Raw genomic sequence first — 23,560 nt, 5'->3', positions numbered from 1 at the left:
TAAAATAAGTTAAAAAGAGTTATAAGAATATAATAAACCTAAATAAATAAATAAAATTTAAAAAATCATATTTAGAAATAAATGGAAGAAATAATATAAAATAAAAAAAAACAATAAAATAACAAAATAAATAAATAAAGGGAAACTAACTCTTTGTTATGTAAAACAATTAATTTCTCTATAATAATGATATATATGTATATATATATATATATATACGTATATATCTGTATATATATGGATATATGTATATATGTATATATGTACACGTGTATACACATAGATGTATATATACATATATAATCATTATCTGTGTATACATGGATCGATCAATTCATTCATCAGAGTCTAAAGAACTTTGGCAATGGTGTGAATACCCAATTTCGGGAGGATCGATGGCTGGGACATTCTGCTCCAAAGCTCGGATTTCGTTGTCTTTATGTACTCACCTTCTATCATAGAAGCCGCCATTGCTGAATTGTGGTCTAACGAAGCTGCCTCTTGGAGTCTTACTGAGAAGAAATCTGTTGTTGGACGATGAAATCGAGGTATGCGCTACTCTATCTCTAACCTTCTATCCACTTTTAATTGGAACGATCAAGAGGAGATATGAGTTTGGAGCATTGAAAACGATGGGAATTTTTCATTAAGATCATTGACTTGAGCTCTTGTTTCTGTTGTGATAATATGGGAAACAAAATCTTTTTAACTTTAAATTTTGATCTATTGAGGGGGAGTGGTGTAGTGGAGATAATTTCTCAAAACCCATCCTCTTTGAGTTGATGGCGAAATCCAAATTCCTCTTCTGATCTATTGAGCAGATTACAAAAGAAGGATGCTTCAAGTATGATATAGGTACCACAAATCTCTTCTTTTGAATATCTCCCACATAGACTGCAATGTGGCCTTTGGGAACATCAGATTGATTTCTTGCCGATAGAGCTTGCATTTTCAGAATCTGCTTGGCATTAAGAAGAATCGATGGTAAACGGATTCCCATATCGGAAATTTCCCTGAAACAAGAGAGGGGTGACTGACTTTGAATGGTGTTCTGCTTGATTTTGAATTTGATGTAGGAAATAGAGTACTGGTTGGATGAGAATGGCTTTATTTCTGATGTATATTTATAAACTAGGAACCGGAGAGGAGAACAAAAAAATATGGCAGATAGGTGTGTTTGAGGCCTACTTCTCCAAAGGCTCACATGGGTTTGCTCTATATATTAGAATTTCTTTCATTTCCTCGTTGGTCCCACTTTTTCCAATAACAAGTGGTCAAAGAAAACTTCACCAAGTTCGTCATTATCTCTTGGAATATGAGTAGCAACATACCATGTGATACTCCCAATCCTCATTAAGTGCTTCCATTAACGGACCTATTGCAGTGGCTGAGAGTACATTGGTGGTGATAGGAGCTGTGAGTCAAATGAAATCTGAGCAGCTTACCTCACCTACAAGCTGGTTTCATTGATGAAGAAATTTCCTCTTGCAAAGTGGTCCAATCACACGGATATGTTGGCTTGTCTTTACACTTTCCTTACAAAGCCATCTGTTTTGATGTGCTATTCCCCTGAACAAGCATGGTGTTGTTTGAAAATTGAAATACAAATGGGCCTATACTTGAGCAATTCATGGCATACATTTCAAACTCACATGGGAGCCGAGAGAAAGGATGAGATCAAAATAGAAAATTCTTGTGAGCTTACGAAGTCATGTTAAGTGGGTCCTCTAAGTTGCTAAGCTACCGATGATAGTGAGCCGAGAGAAAGGATGAGATCAAAATAAAAAATTCTTGTGAGCTTACGAAGTCATGTTAAGTGGGTCCTCTGAATTTCACAATTCTACTTCCAACCAAGGCTAAACTTAAGAGTTGTTTACAGTCTCTTGATCATTGCAAATAGATTTAGCAATGGGAATTCGTTTGCCATCATCCTTGCTGCCCACTGCCAAGCAAATTCTCAAGATGCAATTGGGTTTTGTCAAGAAGCAGTCAGATGTTGTTCTTAGAGGTCATGTTGCTGTATATGTGGAGATACCCAAAGGAAGCGATTTGTGGTTCCTGTTTCGTACTTGAACCATCCTTCATTCCAGCAACTACTCAACCGAGTAGAAGAAGAGTTCGGTTACCATCATCCACATGGAGGTCTAACAATTCCTTGCAAAGAGGGCGCATTCATTGATCTTACTTCTAGACTGCAACACTCTTGAAGGATGAAGATGATGGAATAGGCATCAATCAATTTTTGACACAGTTTTTTTCCTGAATTGATTTCTTTCTAACTCCCTCCTGAATGTTGTGTACAAATACAATCTTAATCCTTTTGGAATGTAAATGAGTTTCTTTCTTAGTGAATTTCCTACCAAAATGTAATACAAATAGATTTTGAGTATCACTTAATGTTCCTCTTCTATTCTTTGATACTCTTGTCTGTTCATTGCTGTCTGTCATGCAGAATTGGATGTTTTTTTTGGCTATTATACATGTTCAAAATGGAACAGAGAGACAACCTTTGCATACAATAGGGTCCAAATTCCATTAACACGACCTCATTCTGTTCATAGAAGAAAATGCAGGTGGCGTTGACAGTAATTAAATCTTGGATTGAATATTGGATAACGGAGCTCTCTTTCATAGCCATTATGAGACCCTCCATAAATATATGCGAGATATGAGCTCTCTCCCATTGTTTTGACGGTTTGTCTCTACAAAATCCCAAAAATCGACCAGTCCCCTATTAAACAGATCAACCAGTCTCTGCCATCAATACTACATAGTTAACTGCAGAAGGCAGATAGGTTGGATATTGATCTTCGTTTATTAGATCAAACCAAGAGTAAAATTTCATAGAAAAATTTGACTTGTCGCAAAAGGATCCAGTATGCTTTGGATAGGTTGAACTTTGAAGTTTGAATCTTCAAGATGCTACCTAGTTTCTTCAGTGATGTATCATGATCTGGCAACAGTTTTTCTTAGTTCCATGGATTGCAGGTTAACCATCACAATAAAGCAGAAAAGAAAAGGCTATAGAAATTGAAGCTAAATTTGTGTTTTCTTTTGATTGTAAATGCACCATTACAATGCCACTCAATTACAGGCAAGAAAGGCATTCCATTCTACAACATTCTAGTATGGGTCAAAATACAATTGAGTCAGAAACAACCAGAAAAGATTGTAAAAAATTGCAGCTTGAGCATTGCTGTTCATCCTTCAAGATACTTGCAGTCTAGAAGTGAGATCGATGAAGGCATCTTCTTTGCAAGGAATTGTTAGGCCCCCTTGAGGATGATGGAACCCAAACTTCTCCTCTGCGTGGCTGAGAAGTTGCTTGAACGACGGATGGTTTAGGTAAGATATTGGAACCACGAACCGCTTCCTTTGGATGTCTCCCACATAAACTGCCACATGGCCTTTTGGAACATCCAACTGGTTTTTGGTGAAACCTGACTGCATCTTCAGAATTTGCTTGGCATGAGGAACCAAAGATAGAAACCGAATCCCCATTTTCTTGAGATGAAAGAGTGTCAAAAAGGTCAGGTTCTGATCTGATTGGTATGGGCTAGCTGGTGACTGTGGTACTTAAAATGAGTTGAATTTGGTGTTTGAGGCTCATTTTGATGTTTATATTTATAGAGTTTGTGAAGGAAGTGCTATCTATGCTGGTGAGTGTGGCCTTCCCATTGGCTATGTGGGGTATTGATGTCTGGTGGTTGGGTATATTTGAGTATACTGGTTCACATGGCTTTGCCCAACTCATGAAAGGGCCATCCATTTTCTTCTGCCACTCCATATTCTCTGTATTCTTTACCACAAATTTCAGGTTCATTGGTGAATTGTTTCCATATATGTCCTGTCAACTCATAGATACTTCCAGACAAAGTCCATTACATTGGAAATAGAAATGCTGATTCTTGAAGCTGAAGAGAAAATTTACATGTCTTTGTCATACAGTGCTTGTTTGTTTTAAGTTTCATTTCACCATCATGAACTAATTTTCCCCTGGCAAGACTTTGCTCGACAAACCTCTATATGGTGTTTTAGTTATGTTCTATCAATACTTTGATCTCTTACTTAAAAAAATCATCATTTTGGGAGTGTTTGTTTAAATTGTGTTTCTTTGTCTTATCAACCTATATAAACTAGTAGCACGTTTAAGGTATCAAGGGGGTCAATGAGTGTGGAAATACCGAAAACGAACAAGTGTATAACAGCTTAAGTCCACCGCTTGCAGATATTGTCTGCTTTGACCCGTTACGTATCACTGTCAGCCTTACGTATTAAAACGCTTCTACTAGGGAGAGGTTTCCACACCGTTATAAGGAATGTTCTGTTCCCTCTCCAACCAATGAGGATCTCAAGAAGTGTGAGTCTTAACCACTAGATTGGTTTAGAATGATCCAACCACTTGCAAGCATAGGGGTTTGGTTACATGTCAATAGAAATCATAGGTAGAAATACATAGGTTTTTCTTTTCCATCACACTCTAACCTTTTGAAAGATTACAAGGATGTCTTCCATTCTCCAAAATCTAACCCATGTTAACCTTCGAAGTGGGCCACAACTGAAGGGCACTCTCACTTCCATTCCTTTATGAGGTCCTATCGGGATAGCTAGGTCCAAGCCTTTCACCTCTTCCCGACTGAACAATAGATCAATAGATCGAGAGAGTAGTGCAAAAGAGTAACTTCAGTTGGATTCATGAAGTTAAGGAATCCAGGTATGCATTGGAGTATAGTGACCAATGCAATATGAGGGTGAGCAATGAAGTCTTGCTTCCCACTACATCCACTTAGTATTCACTTTTCTTGAGTAATGAATTCTTAAGAAATGAAGATAAGAGAAACTATGCAGCTTGTAAATCCGATCTCTCAACGGCTCTTTATATAATATCAACATGAGATGCCACTAACATAACACATCAAGAAAACGATACCAGTGGAGAGAACTGACATGGATATACTGATCTACACATGGATATACTGATCTAGACATAGATGGCTGATGAAAATAGATAAGTCAGACCTACAAAGAAACATTATGCACACCTCTTATTATACACAGACAAACACATATTAAACAATCCTGAATGATAAACCTCTAAGATTATAGCATAGTTGAGACAATTATATTCATCATGCCCCGAAGAATAGTTTAAAAGTGGGCTGGCATTTCATTATTGTCTGATTGGTCTTTATAAAGAAAACTTTATTTCAGTTTCAGTATCCACTGGTATGTACTTTATCTCTGCATTAGATTAGAGTGGCAGGTCATGACCACTGATGAAAGCTTGTCACATGGGTCTGGTATCAGTTGATCTTCCACGACATGGCATTTGATTTTGAAGCTTTCTTGACCTCTTATTTTGGATTAGAAATGCACCTCAGTGAAACGAGTGGGACTGCCCACCAGTGTTGGCCTTCTTAGAGTGGCAGGACATGTATTCAAACCAAATAAGCAACCCATGTGAGCATTTATGAAGTAGGTCATCTTAGTCACCTACTTGATACTGTTTTCCTCTCATCACTTCTGTATTCCTGGTTCCATAAATACAGATCAAACGAACTTCAATCTTCAACTCACATTTCAAACACATCCTCACTCAAGTACTACGCTTCAAGCAGAAAGCCTTTCAAAATTAGACATGGGAATCAGACTACCTTCACTTCTCCTCAATGCCAAGCAAATTGTCAAAATGCAAACCGTTTCTTCTAGAAATCAATGTGGCGTTCCCAAAGGCCATATTGCAGTCTATGTGGGAGATAATGAAAGGAAGCGGTTTGTGGTTCCAATATCATACTTGAACCATCCGTCTTTTTCAGCTTTGCTCAAGACTGCAGAAGAAGAATTTGGATTTAAACATCCACCTGGGGGATTGACAATTCCTTGCAGAGAAGATGTGTTCATCAACCTCACATCCAGGCTGCAAACTTCCTGAAAGAGGGAAGAAAAACAAATTTCCACACAATTTTGCCAGATTCTCTCCATTTTTTCCCCATAGTTCAGTGTAGAAATCAATGTATAGTTAGTTTCAACGTGTTAATGATAGGGTAGCTGAAAGGTGATAACACATTGCCTATCTACCTGAACATCATTTACACAACTTACAATTACAGATGTGTAAACATGGAAATACAAATACATAGTCACATTTCTTACTAAAAAAGGACTGTCCTCCTCCATGAACTTTAATTCATCTGAATTCTTCATGTTTTCTGCTTTCCATGTTCATCAAACATTATTTGGATATATCTGGGCGCAAAACCTGTTCCTTGATGGTGCTCATAAGAGATGGAAGTAACTACTGAGTGACTGTAATAATCAGAAAATTAGAAACGTTCTCATTGGAACGGCATCATAATGATCCTATATTGGTTATCGTCGAACTCAAAATTCTCATTCACTAGGAAGTTCTTATTTTCATGCATCTGAAAATTCACTTACATGAAAACTCAAAATTTTCATCATTCAAGAACAAAACCCATAGCCATATGCATCCATTCAATACTTGTTGATAACATCCATAGCTTTACTGCTTTATATAAATAGAAATTAAAAATTGTATTCTTCTTTACTAATGTTGCTCTTGTGGATATAGTTACTGTCTAAAGAAATTCAGGCGAAACTTCTATAAGGCCTTTTCAATTGGATACAATCTTTCTCCTTTCCTGAACGATAAAGCTGTTTTCTCTAACTGAACCTTCTCTTATAAGTTGAATATTTTTTACCATATTTGGTGCATATAGTTGGCCAATAAGATGGATATCGGAATCTTTTTATTAAACTAACATAGAGTAGTATTTTCCACACAGACTGGTAAGTGTTAGCGTAGCAATACAGTGAGGGGAAGTGGTGAAGTATTGATACAACTAAATTTATCATAACCCATCCGCTTAAACTTTTTAGTTGATTGGTGATTTAACATAACTTTTCTGGTATGTTCTTTATATTTATTCTTCCTTGCTGTTTTTCTCTCACGGTAGGTAACATTAATCCTAAAACTACTTAGACTTGTGAGATTATGAAGCTGAACCCTCTTCAGTTATGTTGAAGGAGCGAGAGAAAAACAAGTAGCTAATAAAATTTGGAATTAATGAGCCGAAGANTTTTTTTTTTTTTTTTTTTTTTTTTTTTTTTTTTTTTTTGTAATAAAATAATGTAATTTCCATTACTCAAACAACCAAGTGACTGTTCAGTATTATCCTACTCTACTTCCTAAATCTGGAGGTGGCAAAACTGTGATCAAGAACATTTCATTTTTGTTCTTCCAACTTTCATAATCTATGCAGCCTAGCAGTGAGATTTATGAAAGCATCTTCTCTGCATGGAATCGTCAAGCCGCCCATTGGATGGCGAAATCCAAATTCCTCTTCTGATCTATTGAGCAGATCTACGAAAGAATGATGCTTCAAGTATGATATAGGTACCACAAATCTCTTCCTTTCAATCTCTCCCACATAGACTGCAATGTGGCCTTTGGGAACATCAGATTGATTTCTTGCAGATAGAGCTTGCATTTTCAGAATCTGCTTGGCATTAAGAAGAATTGATGGCAAACGGATTCCCATATCGAAAGTTTCCTCGAAACAAGAGGGGTGACTGACTTTGAATGGTGTTCTGGTTGATTCTGAATTTGATGTAGGAAATAGAGTACTTGTTGGATGTGAATGGCTTTAGTTCTTATGTATATTTATAAGCTAGGAACTGGAGAGGAGAACAAAAGGAGTATATTTTGAGGGCCTACTTCTCCAAAGGCTCACATGGGTTTGCTCTATCTATTAGAATTTCTTTCATTTCCTCGTTGGTCCCACTTTTTCCAATAACAAGTGGTCAAAGAAAACTTCACCAAGTTCGTCATTATCTCTTGGAATATGAGTAGCAACATACCATGTGATACTCCCAATCCTCATTAAGTGCTTCCATTAACGGACCTATTGCAGTGGCTGAGAGTACATTGGTGGTGATAGGAGCTGTGAGTCAAATGAAATCTGAGCAGCTTACCTCACCTACAAGCTGGTTTCATTGATGAAGAAATTTCCTCTTGCAAAGTGGTCCAATCACACGGATATGTTGGCTTGTCTTTACACTTTCCTTACAAAGCCATCTGTTTTGATGTGCTATTCCCATGGAACAAGCATGGTGTTGTTTGAAAATTGAATTACAAATGGGCCTATAATTGAGCAATTTCAAACACACATGGGAGCAAAGAGAAAGGATGAGATCAAAATAGAAAATTCTTGTGAGCCGACAAAGTCATGTTAAGTGGGTCCTCTAAGTTGTTAAGCTATCGATGCTAGTGAGCTTTAGTGAGCCCACTTTTAAGCTCACTGGAAATGCTTAGACAACTTCTCTCTTCATAAATCTAGAAATATAGATCCTATATTAGTTTGAAGTACAAGTTTGAGCTCTGAATATCACGATTCTACTTCCAACCAAGGCTAAACTTAAGATTTTCTTACAGTCTCTTGATCATTTCCAATAGATTTAACAATGGGGGTTCGTTTGCGATCATCCCTGCTGCCTGCTGCCAAGAAAATTCTCAAGATGCAGTTGGGTTTTGTCAAGAAGCAGTCAGATGTTGTTCCTAGAGGTCATGTTGCTGTATATGTGGGAGATACCCAAAGGAAGCGATTTGTGGTTCCTGTTTCATACTTGAACCATCCTTCATTCCAACAACTACTAAACCGAGGAGAAGAAGAGTTTGGTTACCATCATCCACATGGAGGTCTAACAATTCCTTGCAAAGAGGGCGCATTCATTGATCTTACTTCTAGACTGCAACATTCTTAGAAGGATGAAGATGATGGAATAGGCATCAATCAATTCTTGACACAGTTTTTTTCCTGAATTGATTTCTTTCTAACTCCCCTGCATGAATGTTGTGTACAAATACAAACTTAAGCCTTTTGGAATGTAAATGAGTTTCTTTCTTAGTGAATTTCCTAACAAAACATAATACAGATAGATTTTCAGTCTCATTTCATGTTCCGCTTCTTATTTTTTGATACTCTTGTCTGTTCATTGCTGTCTGTGGTGCAGAAGTGGATGTTTTTTTGGCTATTGTACATGTTCAAAATGGAACAGAAAGACAACCTTTGCGTACAATAGGGTCCAAATTCCATTAACACGACCTCATTCTTTTCATAGAAGAAAATGCAGGTGGCGTTGACAGTAAGTAAATCTTGGATTGAATATTGTATAATAGAGCTTTCTTTCATAGCCATTATAAGACCCTCCATAAATATACGCGAGCTATGAGCTCTCTCCCATCGTTTCGACGGTTCGTCTCTACAAGATATTAATTTGAATTGGAATATGATCATATTTCCTTTGTAAGGAAGCGGTTTGTAGTTCCAATATCATACTTGAGCCACCCTTCTTTTGTAGCTCTGCTCAAGAGCGCTGAAGAAGAATTTGGATTTAGACATCCAACAAGAGGTTTGACAATTCCTTTTAGGGAAATGCCTTTATCAACCTCACTTCTAGGCTGCATACTTCTTGAAAGAGGGAAGAAAAACAAATTTCCACACAGTTCTGCAGAATTTCTTTCGTTTATCTTCTTCTTTTTGCCACAGTTGAGGAGTAGGATATCAAATGCATAGTTAGTTTCTATATTTAAGAAGAAGCAAAATTTGATTCAACATCAGTGTAAGATTTACAATTGCGGAGATGTAAATATATAAATGGATTTACATTTTCTTATAGAAAAAGTGCTTGCTTCAGCCTCTGATTTTCAATCTTTTTAAACTCCATCTTTTGACTCTTTTCTTTATGTTTTTGTGTTATGTTACTTGGACAATTGAATCTTCAAGATGCTACCCAGTTTCATCAGTGATGTATCATGATCTGGCAACAGTTTTTCTTAGTTCCATGTATTGCAGGATAACCATCACGAATAAAGCAGAAAAGAAAAGGCTATATAGAAATTGAGGCTAAATTTGTGTTTTCTTTTGATTCACTTCTGTTGGTAAATGCACCATTACAATGCCACTCATTTACAGGCAAGAAAGGCATTCCATTCTACAACATTCTAGTATGGGTCAAAATACAATTGAGTCAGAAACAACCACAAAAGGTTGTAAAAAATTGCAGCTTGAGCATTGCTGTTCATCCTTCAAGATACTTGTAGTCTAGAAGTGAGATCGATGAAGGCATCTTCTTTGCAAGGAATTGTTAGGCCCCCTTGAGGATGATGGAACCCAAACTTCTCCTCTGCGTGGTTGAGAAGTTGCTGGAACGATGGGTGGTTTAGGTAAGATATTGGAACCACGAACCGCTTCCTCTGGATCTCTCCCACGTAAACTGCCACATGGCCTTTTGGAACGTCCAACTGGTTTTTGGTGAAACCTGACTGCATCTTCAATATTTGCTTGGCATGAGGAACCAAAGATAGAAACCGAATCCCCATTTTCTTAAGATGAAAGAGTGTCAAAAAGGTCAGGTTCTGATCTGATTGGTAAGAGCTAGCTATAAGAGGATGTAGAACTTAAAATGAGTTGAATTTGGTGTTTGAGGCTCATTTTGATGTTTATATTTATAGAGTTTGAAGGAAGTGCTATCTATGCTTGGTGACTATGGCCTTTCCAGTGGCTATGTGGGGTATTCATGTCTGGTGGTTGGGTATATTTGAGCATACCGGTTCACATGGCTTTGCCCAACTCATGAAAGGGCCAGCCATTTTCTTCTGCCACTCCATAGTCTCTGGAATCTATACCACAAATTTCAGGTTCATTGGTGAATTGTTTCCATATATCTCCTGTCAACTCATAGATACTTATAGACAAAGTCCACTACATTGGAACTAGAAATGCTGATTCTTGAAGCTGAAGAGATTACATGTCTTTGTCATACAGTACTTGTTTGTTTTAAGTTTCTTTTCACCATCATGAACTAATTTCCCTTGGCAAGACTTTGCTCGACAAACCTCTATATGGTGTTTTAGCTATGTTTTGAAGCTTTCTTGACCTCTTATTTTGGATTATAATTGCACCTCATTGAAACGAGTGGGACTGTCACCAGTAGTTAGGGAACATAAGGAAGTGCATGCATTCAAACAAAATAAGCAACCCATGTGAGCATATATGTAGGCCTTCTTAGACACCTACTTCATACTGTTTTCTTCTCATCACTTCTCCATAAATACAGATCAAACGAACTTCAATCTTCAACTTACATTTCAAACACATCCTCATTCAAAGTAATACACTTCCCAACCTCTAAACTAGACATGGGAATCCGACTACCTTCACTTCTCCTCAATGCCAAGCAAGTTGTCAAAATGCAGACCGTTTCGCCTAGAAATCAATGTGGCGTTCCCAAAGGCCATATTGCAGTCTATGTGGGAGATACTGAAAGGAAGCGGTTCGTGGTTCCAATATCATACTTGAACCATCCGTCTTTCTCAGCTTTGCTCAAGAGGACAGAATAAGAATTTGGATTTAAACATCCAACTGGCGGTTTGACAATTCCTTGCAGAGAAGATGTCTCCATCAATCTCACTTCCAGGCTGCAAACTTCCTGAAAGAGAGAAGAAAGACAACCCTCCACACAACTTTGTTCCATTAGTCAGGGATATACTTGCTTGGTATCCGGACTCACTCGGGGAGGAATTTCTTCGGCGGATGTCGAGTCAGTTCGAAAGTCAATCCCCACAGGAGCATAAACAAAGCGAGCAGGGCCAGTAGTAGATCCAGGATTAGTACCCTTCTCAGTTCTATACCCAGTAGGAGCCGCATAAACGAAAGTTGAAACATCACTAGAGACATAGGTGGGAACATATGATCCACTAGTAAGCTGCATACCTTCCCGCAGCCGCTTCTGTTGATGGAGCAGTTAATTAAGCACTTAAAGTTGACCAATAGTGATGTTGGTAGATCTGCTATCTACGCCTTTACTTGCCTTTCTGCTGATGCCTATAGCTTTCCCCCTTTGTCGGGTGGTATCGCTCTCTAAATGTTGGGTCTACCGTTATACACTCATATTGAAATGGACAACCACATTTTCTTATAAAAATTGAAATGACCTAAATTCCTTGGATTTTTCATTTATGTTCTCATCCTACGTTACATGAATATATCTGAATAAGTGAATGATCATGATAAGTTATGAACAGTTTGAATGAAATTTAATCTTTTTTAATCTTTTATGAATTCCCCTTATGTGAAAACTCAAAGTTTCTTAACTGAAACCAAAAGCCTCTACCAAAGGCATGCAGTTGATATTCTTAAATTTACTGTTCCAATGAAACTAAATCATGACTATTCTATGCTTTCTGTTTAGTCAGATATCAGTTGCAAGAAAATAATTGATGTCCATTTGTATAGTCTTGAAAGAATATGATGAAACGACGAAACAAACCTGAAATTGAACGAAACTGAAAGCATGACTGGGTTATGTGATTTTAGATTACCGTGCTATGTCCCTATTGATATGTTCATGCATGATATGTTTATGTGATTATATAGAGATGATTTAGGGTTCATCGACTAATCCCTAATCGTGAGCCCGACTTGATCATCGGGGGTTTGTATAACATTTTTTAGAATTGGCTGCAATGACTTGTACTTTGTGGGGACTATTAAGGGCTTGCTAGTTAATTCCTAAGAGTGAACTTATCTGAGGGTCTACCGTAGTGTCTTTACGTTTATGAGTTGGTAGAACTAAGGTTGAGCCCAGAATGCAGGAACCTTATGAGAACTGAATGAGTGTCTTGTGGGTGCAGTTAGGGTGTCTCCAACGACTTCCTAATTGTGATCTTGTTTGAACGAGAGCAAGTGACCACATAGGTAGATGAGTGTTGGCAACATTGAGGGTCACCTCCTCCTTGCATGACTTTCATGTTATGGGCCTAGTAGGAAGATGTCAACTAAACTCTATTAGAGAATCTGATAATAGTGTCCATAATGGTATGATGAGAACTAGAGGTTGGAACTGACATCGGGGTCGTGCCTCGAGTACCTGTTATACATAGGCTGATGTTGACAACGTTGATGAAAGGGGCTAGTAGTTAGCTAATCAAGATACCTTAAAACCCTAAGAATTGATGGCCCACAAGTTCTGCCGTTTTACCCTAAGTTGAGGTTAGGTGAACCAAGTTAACCCAGGGGATAGCCTAGAAAAGTCAATGACTTAGGAACGAGATTTCTAAGTACAACTAAGACACCGAATGAACGAACAAACTAATAACATAAGATTTAAGAACAAACTAAGAAACTATAAGCAAACTACTTACTGAGTATTCTTATACTCATTCATGCTATTTTAATCTTTTCAGATGAGGACTTGATGGAGCAGTCGAAGCGAGGGTGTGCACGAGTTCCAAGGCTTCAGGGGTTCAAGATAGATCGGTGTCTTGTATTTCTCAAATCCTATGTTTATATGAATCTAGTTATGTTATATTCTCTATTTTGTCGTCTGTCATTTCGATATTGTGTCAAGTTGTATTTCGAATGCTTTGATGTCATGTACTTTTTTATTTGACATTCATTAAATGCATGCACGTTTTAAAAGTTTTAAATTATCTTATATTTTCAAATATTCAACATCGATTAGTGACGGTCGGTGGCTCGAGTCTCTCAACAAGCAAGTCATGTCGTTACCTGATGTAAAACCTATCAGCCCTAGAAAGCTAATGTCACAAGCCACAAAACATATAATAAAAGAAATAGTTCCATTTCATATGATCATATATTGATTACAGTTTCAGGAAAGAATTGTTCTTGAATTTCCTACAACATTTTACTATTCTAGTATAAGTTCATAAATGAANAAAAAAAAAAAAAAAAAAAAAAAAAAAAAATTCAAAACTTGGTGAATTTTCCTTCTCCTCTTAAAGAGACTTGCAATCTCGAAGTGAGATCGAGAAAGGCATCTTCGTTGCAAGGAATTGTTAGACGACCTTGAGGATGATGAAATCCGAACTCTTCCTCAGCGTGTTTGAGCAGCTGTTGGAACGAAGGATGATTCAAGTATGATATTGGAACCACGAACCGTTTCCTTTGTATCGCTCCCACGTAAACTGCTACGTGACCTTTTCGAACATATAGCGGATTTCTGGGGAAGTTTGAACGAACTTGTAGAAATTTCTTGACTTGAAGAATCCAGAATGGCAAATAAATCCCCATTATTAAGCTTGCCTGTTAAATGTTTGAATTTGATTGGTGTAGAACCAACTTGAAGAGAATGAAAATGAATGTGTTTGAGTTTAATTTGGAGTTGAAACTGACTTGATATCCACATATATATAGTCTTGAAAGCAAATAGTTCTGTAGGTGGTAGGTTAGTGTCGAGGTATTGTAACAGTTTAAGTCCACCGCTAACAGACATTATCAGCTTTGACCCGTTACGTGTCGCTATCAGCCTCACGGTTTTAAAATGAGCGACAGATTTTTACACCCTTATAAAGAATGTTTCGTTCCCTCTCTAACCGATGTGGGATCTCACCCTCCACCCCCTTAGGGACCTAGCATCCTTTCTGGTACACCACCCAAGCCTACCACTAACAGACATTATCCACTTTGGCTTCTTACGTATCGCCGTCAGCCTCACGATTTTAAAACCATCTGTTAGGAGAGGTCTTCACACCCTTATAAGGAATACTTCGCTCCCCTCTCCAACCGATGTGGGATCTCACAATCCACTCTCTTTGCGAGCCCAGCGTCCTCGCTGGCACACCGCCTAGTATTTAGCTATGATACCATTTGCAACAGTCCAAGCTCACTGTTAACAGATGTTATATCACGATTAACCTCACAATTTTAAAACACGCCTCTTAAGAGAGGTTTTCACACCTTTATAAGGAATGTTTCGTTCCTCTCTTTGACTGATATGAAATCTCACCTACTTAGGATTGCCCGACTCAAACACGATCTTTCTCCTAACTTTCTTATTTGTATCTGCCGTCATCCCAGTTTTCTGATTCAGGTAAACAGCACTGAATTCTTGAAGGAAGAACGCACTAGATGGGAAAAGAAAGAACATGATATGAGTGAGATTTGCTTTCACTGCTACAGAAAATGTTGCATCATTGGATAGTCCTGGTTGGATAGGGACGAGTGGCACCAAATGCATTGAATTGCAGTACAGATCATTTTAAGGATAAAATCGTGTTCTATCTTTGTGAAATGTAGTAGCTGAATCCAACTTTCAACAACTTCTGTAGTTGAAACCAGCTGCTTACCAACATGAACTAACTCATGATACTAGAATAGTGCCCAAACATGTCCCGTTTGATTTGCTGACATGGTTGCAATGGTAGCCAATCATAGCTACGATTGATATCACTCAAATGAAATTGATATCCATCTGTGATATGATTAATGATATTGATATCCATTTATCATATCACTATATAGAAGATATACTGTTGATATACTTCATATACCGTGTATAGCTTAACTGATGAAAGGAAATATATAATTGAAGAAATGGAGTATTAAAGTTACGTTCGTATTACTTTTGAAAGTCGTGATATTAAAGATTTGTTCTTATTATTTTTTAAAGTTTATAACTTTTTTGAAACGGTATTGAAGATTTGTTCATATTACTTTTGAAAGTTTATGGTTGTCAGATGAATACCATTCTTCACAATGGTATGATATTTTTCACTTTGAACATAAGCTCTCGTAGCTTTGTTTTGGGTTTCCCAAACAACTTCTCCCAACTTAAGGTTATATACTGTGAGCCGTTGTTGTTACTCTCTTATTTGCTTATATAATGTCTCTTTCAAAAATCTCTCTCTACTCTCGTTTTCTAAAATCTTCTCTTAAATCGAAGCCAGAGGCTTGAGCATACGTCGCTTGGCCGTAGGCGACGCAAGAACAAATTGGCTTACCTCACTTGTCGTTGGAAAGCGAGTGCCCACAATCGTAAGTCCGCTGCCATCAATAGTGTGATTGACTTTCATCCAAGAATATTTTTTTTAAAACGTGGTATTAAAGATTGGTTCGTATTAGTTTTGAAAGTTTATGGCTTTATGGAAAAGGCGTAAGAATATATTTGAATTTTTAAAAAATAATTTTAAATTTATAAAGAAGTTTAAAACTTTAAAGTTCAAGCACTTGACAACGAACCCAAGGCCTGAAGAGACCATGTTCTGGAATCTGCAGTTTGTCCGATTGATACGACGGAAAGGGGTTTCCATGAGGTTATTGTAATCTGCAATCTCAACTTCTTTCGGCGATCTGCGAGAAGTAATATTCCAAGCAGAAACACGAACAGTCGGAAAATTCTGACGAAGAGCGATTTGGGAGAGAGGAGATGCTGAATAGATGGCGAAATCTGTTGTTTAAGGCAGAGAATCCAATACAATGATCATGCCAAAGAGGAGATTCTTCACCATTCCGTAAAGAATGGAACCATAAATGCAAGTTCGAGAAATACTAATCCATGGACTGCGGAAACTAGAATTCGATCTCCCAAGAGTATGCCGATCTAAAACATCGGACCAGTGAGTACTAGAAATCACCTTCTTCCTAAGAGAATGCGACTCATTGAAGTACCGCCAACCCCAGTTAGGAATCAAAGCTATCGCCGGCGACTGCAGAAGGCTAGAAACGATGAGGAAAGGACGGGGAGAGAGGATAGAGCATTTCCTCGGCCATCTCCGGCGACTGCAGGAGGCTAGAACGACGAGGAAAGGAGGCGGAGAGAGGAGAGAGCATTTCGTCGGCAGGTTTGAAACCTTTCGATCTTCAAATCCACATTTCTTCTCCGAACTTCAGGATTAATTAGAACTTGGTCGAAAAAATCCTATACAGTTCGTACATCTAAATATAGGGGAAAGAAGCTAATTGTACTTTCATTGCTTTGCTTCTCTTTTTAATGAAGGCATCCGGTTACCTGCCAATTTTTTTTTTGTGGATATATTTGATGTTAATATTCAGTTGCTTTGTTGATTTATGATTATCTAGCAATAAATTTTCGATATTCTCTAGAGCCTGGAATAACTATCACAGATATAGAATCAAAGAAGTAGCTAAGTAGAAATTGATGCTGAATGCGTCTGTTCTTTAGATTCAATGATGTTAGTAAATACACCTTTATAATGCCACTCATTTTCAGGCAGGAAAGTGTTACATTCTACAAAATTCCTGTATGAGTCAAAAGTCTAATGAATCAGGGAAAAAACCCAGAAAAATTGTTAGAACTGGAAGGTTTTTCTTCAATCCTTGTACTTTAAGAGACTTGCAATCTTGAAGTAAGATTAATAAAGGCATCCTCTCTGCAAGGAATTGTTAGAGCCCCATGCGGATGATGGAAGCCAAACTCTTCCTCTGCACGGCTGAGAAGTTGCTGGAATGATGGGTGGTTCAAGTATGATATTGGAACCACGAACCGCTTCCTTTGGATCTCTCCCACATACACGGCTACATGACCTTTTGGAACATCCAACTGACTTTTAGTGATACCGGACTGCATCTTTAGGATTTGCTTGGCATGAGGAACCAAGGATAGCAATCGAATCCCCATTTGTTTGAGATGAAAGAACGTATGAAACACCTGAAGTTTTGATCTGATTAGCACGTAACCAACTAGAGGAGGAAGTAATGCTTGAATATGCTTGAGTTGAATTTGGTGTTTCAAGGTTCCTTTGATACTTGTTTTTATAGAGTTTTTGAAGAATGAGTTTTGCTGGTGAATGGTGCTGTTTCCTATGGCTAAGTGGGGTATTGATGTCTGGTGGTTGCGTATTTGAATTGACTCTTTCACATGGTTTTGTTCAACTCAGAAAAGACACTAATTTAATTCTCTCATCCTTCATATATCTGTAGTTTACACCACAAATTCTAGTTTCACTGGTTAGGTTGCACTGATCACAAATTCACAAGCCATTGTCCGAGCCTTTTCACACAATTTTACTTATGAACAGAGTAAATTGCACTCAAAATAGGAGAACAGAATATCCATGTGATTTGTCCTAATGCCTACCAATTGGAATAGGATCTTTACTAAGTTTTCCTTTGCCAAATGGACAATGGAGTAGTTCATTGTATCTGCTTCCAGTAGATGGCACACTTTTGGCTTTGAGTAATGCAGTGCTGGAAAAAACTATGACCATCACGACACCTCTTGTGATGACAGGCACTTTAGGACCTAAATTGACAACCTTAGCAGATCATGTCAAAAATCCATAGTAATACGGTAACACGGTAACAATCATGTCAAAAATCCATTGGTAATTGTTGCAAGTCTAAATTAGCTTGTTGTGTTTATTTTTATTTTCAGAGAATAACATACCCTTTCTGTAAGGGAGAAAGGCTAACTAAATCTTAATCATTATATAATCTAAATACCCTAGGTAACAGTGATCTAAGTAATTCCTATATACTAGTTAATAAAATCTAAATAATGATCCTCAGTAGATACTAGGTAACTAAAACCTATAATCTAAATAATAATTACGGCATAATACTAGGTAACTAAATAATAATCGAGGTCAATTCTTACCTTATTTAATGGGATTACGTAATATTAGCAGCTTCTCTTTTTCCTGCCTAAAATTTCAACTGGATGGTCCTAATGAAGTTAATTCTTGTCATTCCTGCAGTGTTAATTACTTAAATATGGGTTTGGTATCCATGAGCATTTTCAAAATTGGAAATTGTGTTCATGTGACATCTGATATGGAAGATCATAACTCCAATTTATAATGAATTTATCAACACTATGCAATACGAAGCAATATGAAACGAAACAAGTACCTTTTCCCTTCATTTTTCTCTTTTCAGAACCTCTTAATGCCTACCTGAGCAAGGGGGCTGCCCCAACCACAGTATGAAGAAAGACTTATTGTTGTGGATATATGCCATAGATGGCAGATATGGACGTAAAACAAAGTCTTACTTGTTCATAGATCGTGTAAGTTTAAGTTTATTATAAATCTAGGTTGCTGATGGAAGGAAAGGGCAATTTCTTTTAAAGAAGAAGCGACATAGAAGTTGATGCTGATTGTTTCTGTATAAACTTCTTGTATAATTAAGTTTTGTTAGTAAATTTTCCTTTGCAATGGCACTCATATACAAGTAGGAGGGCGCTCTATTCTAATACATTCTCTTGCTTGCTAGTCAATAAGCAAGGGAATGGAGAAAAAATAGTAAAAAAAATGGCCGACTGCTCTTGACTTCTCATTCTTCAAAATGCTTGCAATCTAGAAGTGAGTTCGATGAAGGCATCTTCTTTGCAAGGAATTGTCAGGCCCCCTTGTGGATGATGGAAGCCAAATTCCTCCTCTGCGTGCCTGAGTAGTTGCTGGAACGATGGTTGGTTTAAGTAAGATATCGGAACCACAAACCGCTTCCTTTGAATCTCTCCCACATAAACTGCCACATGGCCTTTTGGAACATCCAGCTGGTTTTTGCTAAAACCTGGCTGCATCTTCAAGATTTGCTTGGCATGAGGAACTAAAGATAGCAATCGAATCCCCATTTGTTTGAGATGAAAGATAGAGAAAGATCTGAAGTTTTGATTGGAGTAGTATAAAACCAACTAGAAGAGGAAGTCACGGTTGAATTTGGTGTTTGAGCCGCGTATTATGTTTATATTTATAGAGTTATGAAGAAAGAGCTATGCAGGTCAGTGGTGCTTATCCAGTTTCTAAGTGGGGTATTGGAGTCTGGTGGTTGGTATTTGAGTAGACCCTTCCACATGGGTTTGCCTAACAAGTAAAAGCTGATCCTATTATCTCTTCCTTTCCCTCCACAAATATTCTGTGATTTACTTTTGTTTGAATAAAAAAGAATTGTTTCGTTGGCCAGCCAAATTGCTCCATTCATCACATGCCATTGTCCAAGCACGTAGCTGCTGCATCAAATTAAATGATTCAAGATAGAGTGAACGGAATTGAAAATGGAAGAATATAATACCCTTATGACTGGATTGCCTTTTTATGGAAGTTCCCATTGCTGTGTCATTGAAGTTGATGTATAGGTTGAGAAAGAACCAAGAAATGGCATATGCATCGAAGTATATATTGAACTACATCTTAGTTCTCATCATCAGATTTCTCAGTCCTTGTCTAGTAAAATTTAGTATTCAACATCTGTGAATCATGCGAATTGGAATGAGATACTAATTAACGCCTTGTTTGTCATATAGAGTCAGTTACATTGCATCCACTTCAGGCAGCTCATGACTATGATATCACCACTTTTTTTGACAGACATTGCAATACTTCCGGCGCACAGTCGATCACTGAGAACCGCAGCATTAAAAATCAATATCAATGTTTCTACATGTAAGTATGTTACATCTGCACAATGTTGTCTTAAAAAATCTGAAGGGTCATACTAGAGTTAGTGTTGTAATTTGAAGATCTGCTTCTTTAACATGTGTCTGGTCCTGGACATACTCTTTGAGCATCAAAAAATGACTATCATATAAGTAATACATCGGAGGAACCCCAATTCATAAACCACCTCATCAATTTCTCTGCATAATATTAAGACATTTGGTTGACTTGGGAAGCATCTACTTTTACATTGTTAATTGGTTTTGTTTTGTTCTATATACTAGACTAACTCTTAATATAGTGATTAGTTTCTTCCTTTTACTTTTAATCTGGACATTAAGGAAAGACTTGCTTATTATTGACACAGAGAAAATGTGCATCAATAAATAAATTTAACTTACGAATCAAAAGTTTCAGTTGACAAAGATTCTTGCTTGCTTATATAGGAAACTGAAAGTTTTATACCTCTAATGGTCACTTTCATTGCAACTGATATTTGTCATGGATGTTCAAGTGGCTTCGTTCCACCTTTTCTTATCTAATCATCTACATATAAAAATTCCCTTTACATTGACATTCAACTCTACCTTCTATAGACAGAAAATGAAAAGAAAAGTGGTCAAAACTGCAAGCTGGATCGCTCTTCTTTTTCAATCTTTTATGAAGTGTACAGTCTGGAGGTGACATCTATGAAGGCTTCTTCATTGCAGGGAATGGTCAAACCTCCTGTTGGATGGTTGAATCCAAACTCTTCTTCAGCCCTACTGAGCAAATTTACAAACGAAGGATGGTTCAAGTAAGATATTGGAACTAAAAACCGCTTCCTCTGAATTTCTCCCACGTATACTGCAATGTGACCTTTGGGTACGTTGGATTGACCTCGTACAGATACTGACTGTGTCTTCAGAATTTGTTTGGCACTAAGGAGAAGAGAAGGTAGACGTATTCCCATGTCTAAAATTGATTGAAGTGAAAGAACAGTCAAGGACTGACTTTGAAGGGTTGAGCTCTTGCGATGAATCTGGAAATTGTAGATTGTACTGCTTAAATGAGAATATGTGAGAAGATTTGAGTTGGATATCTGCTGTTTATTTGGTATGTATATATAGGAGATAAGAACGAAAGTATTGAAGATATCCACATGGGTTGCTCTAGTAGTTGAAGTACAGTTGTTATCAAATTTTATCCAAATTCTGGTACTGTGGATCCCCTTCTCCCAATAAATGAAGTCATATTCAAACATACACATATCTGGCTGAAAACTATTAACAGGTATTGAGAAAATGACTAGAAGCGATTCGAAAATTTGGACTGGTCCGAAAATATGTGGTATATATGATGGTAAATGTTGCGACATCATCAGCATAAATGGACCGAAGTGTCTGGAGGATGTTTATAATCTTAGAGGCTTGTCATTAAGGTGGTTCTAATTTATGTTTGCTGCCTTGCAATACTAAGTGGACGAGGTGCTTCTCATCTCAACATACAAAAATCCATCTCCCAACAAACTGCTGGGAGATGATGTTGAACTTTTCTGCATTTTTTTTTTTTTGTTGGATTTCCATTTATATCTTTTGTTTTATTGATTGTGTATTGTGCATATATTCCTTATTTATATTTGTAATATTTCCTTTCTTATTGATTGATGGGACAATGATAACCATATTATTTTGAAGGAAGGTACCGATCCCATTAACGTGCACCCCTACCAGTATCTGCATACTCAAAAAGGGGAAACTGAATGCATGATAGCTGACATGCTATATGCGGGTATGATTTAAATAAATGTAAGTTCTTTCTCCAGTCCATTGATCTTTAGTGAAAAAAGGGGAGCTGAAGGGTTTCTATGAGTTCGTAGTTATGTCTTTCGGTTTAACCAATGCACTGAGATTAGAAATAATTTGTATAAGAACATCATTTGAGAATGAGATTACCGGCCCTCTTGAATTGGCGGGGTGTTTGGCTGTTTTTGTATTCGTTTGGTAATCAGTTTCCTTACGGAACTGTACATATAAAGAGACAGTTGCTTGTAGATCAAAAGTTTCAGTTGATGAAATTGCAAAATGAAAATCTTAGTTTCACTGCCATTGATATTTTTCATTGATGTTCAAGTGGCTCTGTAATTCTCCACCTTTTCAAATAAAATTCACTTTATAGTAACATTTGACTCTTATCTCCTACAGAAAAAGAAGATTTGAAAAAGGTTGTCAAAATTTCAAGCAAGATTGCTCTTTGTTCTCAAGCTTTCATGAAGTGTGCAGTCTAGAAGTGACATCAATGAAGGCTTCTTCTTTGCAGGAAATGGTCAATCCTCCGGTTGGATGGTTGAATCCAAACTCTTCTTCAGCCCTACTGAGCAAGTCTAAAAATGAAGGATGGAATATTACATAGTCAAAATGCAAGTGAATAGAAAAATTGGGGGAAAAATGGTAACAAATATGACAGATTTCCCTTTGCTCTTCATCCTTCAAGGTACGTATATTGCAGTGCGTTCATTGAAGGTGTCTTCTTTGTAAGGAATTGTGAAGCTCCTCCTGTGGACGATGGAAACCAAACTCTTCTTCTGCGTGGCTGAACAGTTGCTGGAATGATGGGTGGTTTAAGTAAGATATCGGAACACGCAAAATCGGTTGAGAAGGAACCAAAACTTGGCATAACGATCCAACTATATGCAGAATCATATAATTATTGAAACTCCTGAGTCCTTGCTTAGTACATTAAGCATTGATTAACTGTGAAGCCTACCAATTTGAACGAGCTTTTAGTTGATGTTTTTCTATATCATATGAGGTCAGTTGCATTGTGTCTCGATTGCACCCCTTCGGGACGTTTAGAAGCAATTGTGCGGCACTTACTCTCCGCACCGAGTGAGTCAACCAACTCAAAATCGCGTCGCCTACAACTTGATGATGTATGCTCAAGCTTCTGGCCTCGTTTGAGAATAAAGTTTTTAAAAAATGGGGTAGAGAAATTTTTAAAAGAGGGTTTGAAAGTAAGATTAAAAGAAAGGTTGAAAAGCAACATAACGGCTTAAATAACATATAACTCTAGTTAGAAAAAATTGACGACTAGTCGTATCTCTCTATAATACATTTTGGGGCATTTTAGGTCTATCAGGAATAGATATGATTTTGCAGAAACTTCTTATACTTGGGAAATACAAAAAATAAACTATACCTAATGAAAGCAATAAAGGAAAACAGTAAAGTGATATAAAGCAAAGGATTTGGCATGTAACAGGCATGTGGCTATGGGCAATATGTCTTGAACAAACAGGACCGTGACTCAGGATTAACTTGAACAAACAGGACCGTGACTCAGGATTAACTGACCCATTCC

General features: G+C 37.4%; 7 protein-coding genes, 2 long non-coding RNA genes and 1 pseudogene across 10 annotated transcripts; 5 read left to right on the top strand and 5 right to left on the bottom strand.

Annotated features, from left to right (window-relative positions):
* Positions 1-325: 325 nt before the first annotated feature.
* On the top strand, positions 326-1,241 carry LOC111777312. The gene is made up of 2 exons (XR_002812383.1): positions 326-548; positions 822-1,241. It is a non-coding gene; the product is annotated as an uncharacterized LOC111777312 (long non-coding RNA).
* A 127-nt stretch (positions 1,242-1,368) lies between these two features.
* On the top strand, positions 1,369-2,420 carry LOC111777301 (annotated as a pseudogene).
* A 3,011-nt stretch (positions 2,421-5,431) lies between these two features.
* LOC111777299 (auxin-responsive protein SAUR21-like) lies at positions 5,432-6,152 on the top strand. Its single transcript, XM_023656836.1, has 2 exons — positions 5,432-5,460; positions 5,550-6,152. The coding sequence occupies exons 1-2, from the start codon at positions 5,433-5,435 to the stop codon at positions 5,930-5,932; spliced, it is 411 nt and encodes a 136-aa protein (XP_023512604.1). The 5' UTR covers position 5,432; the 3' UTR covers positions 5,933-6,152.
* A 1,049-nt stretch (positions 6,153-7,201) lies between these two features.
* LOC111777307 (auxin-responsive protein SAUR21-like) lies at positions 7,202-7,673 on the bottom strand. Its single transcript, XM_023656844.1, has one exon. The coding sequence runs from the start codon at positions 7,560-7,562 to the stop codon at positions 7,269-7,271; it is 294 nt and encodes a 97-aa protein (XP_023512612.1). The 5' UTR covers positions 7,563-7,673; the 3' UTR covers positions 7,202-7,268.
* Positions 7,674-8,356: 683 nt separating this feature from the next.
* LOC111777302 (auxin-responsive protein SAUR24-like) lies at positions 8,357-8,972 on the top strand. Its single transcript, XM_023656839.1, has one exon. The coding sequence runs from the start codon at positions 8,485-8,487 to the stop codon at positions 8,782-8,784; it is 300 nt and encodes a 99-aa protein (XP_023512607.1). The 5' UTR covers positions 8,357-8,484; the 3' UTR covers positions 8,785-8,972.
* A 918-nt stretch (positions 8,973-9,890) lies between these two features.
* Positions 9,891-10,542, bottom strand: LOC111777306 (auxin-responsive protein SAUR24-like). The gene has a single exon (XM_023656843.1). It carries the CDS (start codon positions 10,400-10,402, stop codon positions 10,109-10,111), a length of 294 nt encoding a protein of 97 aa, XP_023512611.1. The 5' UTR covers positions 10,403-10,542; the 3' UTR covers positions 9,891-10,108.
* A 5,510-nt stretch (positions 10,543-16,052) lies between these two features.
* Positions 16,053-23,000, top strand: LOC111777311. 2 transcript variants are annotated; one of them, XR_002812382.1, is made up of 4 exons: positions 16,053-16,666; positions 20,153-20,227; positions 21,902-22,008; positions 22,405-23,000. It is a non-coding gene; the product is annotated as an uncharacterized LOC111777311 (long non-coding RNA). The 2 variants fall into 2 exon arrangements; XR_002812381.1 differs by having other exon boundaries at positions 21,898-22,008.
* Positions 16,981-17,853, bottom strand: LOC111777305 (auxin-responsive protein SAUR24-like). Its single transcript, XM_023656842.1, has one exon. It carries the CDS (start codon positions 17,461-17,463, stop codon positions 17,170-17,172), a length of 294 nt encoding a protein of 97 aa, XP_023512610.1. The 5' UTR covers positions 17,464-17,853; the 3' UTR covers positions 16,981-17,169.
* On the bottom strand, positions 18,937-20,064 carry LOC111777309 (auxin-responsive protein SAUR24-like). Its single transcript, XM_023656845.1, has one exon. It carries the CDS (start codon positions 19,417-19,419, stop codon positions 19,126-19,128), a length of 294 nt encoding a protein of 97 aa, XP_023512613.1. The 5' UTR covers positions 19,420-20,064; the 3' UTR covers positions 18,937-19,125.
* LOC111777295 lies at positions 20,820-21,899 on the bottom strand. Its single transcript, XM_023656833.1, has one exon. The coding sequence runs from the start codon at positions 21,585-21,587 to the stop codon at positions 20,880-20,882; it is 708 nt and encodes a 235-aa protein (XP_023512601.1). The 5' UTR covers positions 21,588-21,899; the 3' UTR covers positions 20,820-20,879.
* Positions 23,001-23,560: the final 560 nt, after the last annotated feature.

This window comes from Cucurbita pepo, chromosome LG16 (genome assembly GCF_002806865.2).
Source record: "Cucurbita pepo subsp. pepo cultivar mu-cu-16 chromosome LG16, ASM280686v2, whole genome shotgun sequence".
NCBI lineage: Eukaryota > Viridiplantae > Streptophyta > Magnoliopsida > Cucurbitales > Cucurbitaceae > Cucurbita > Cucurbita pepo.
The sequence above is the reverse complement of the archived record's forward strand: the minus strand, read 5'-3'. Positions and strand labels throughout refer to the sequence as shown.

Coding starts and splice junctions, on each gene's coding strand:
- LOC111777302 (XM_023656839.1), top strand. CDS start 8,485: ATGGGGGTTCGTTTGCGATCATCCCTGCTGCCTGCTGCCAAGAAAATT.
- LOC111777305 (XM_023656842.1), bottom strand. CDS start 17,463: ATGGGGATTCGATTGCTATCCTTGGTTCCTCATGCCAAGCAAATCCTA.
- LOC111777306 (XM_023656843.1), bottom strand. CDS start 10,402: ATGGGGATTCGGTTTCTATCTTTGGTTCCTCATGCCAAGCAAATATTG.
- LOC111777309 (XM_023656845.1), bottom strand. CDS start 19,419: ATGGGGATTCGATTGCTATCTTTAGTTCCTCATGCCAAGCAAATCTTG.
- LOC111777299 (XM_023656836.1), top strand. CDS start 5,433: ATGTATTCAAACCAAATAAGCAACCCAT. Junction 5,461..5,549: donor AAACCAAATAAGCAACCCAT/GTGAGCATTTAT, acceptor CCATAAATACAG/ATCAAACGAACTTCAATCTT.
- LOC111777295 (XM_023656833.1), bottom strand. CDS start 21,587: ATGCTGATGATGTCGCAACATTTACCATCATATATACCACATATTTTC.
- LOC111777307 (XM_023656844.1), bottom strand. CDS start 7,562: ATGGGAATCCGTTTGCCATCAATTCTTCTTAATGCCAAGCAGATTCTG.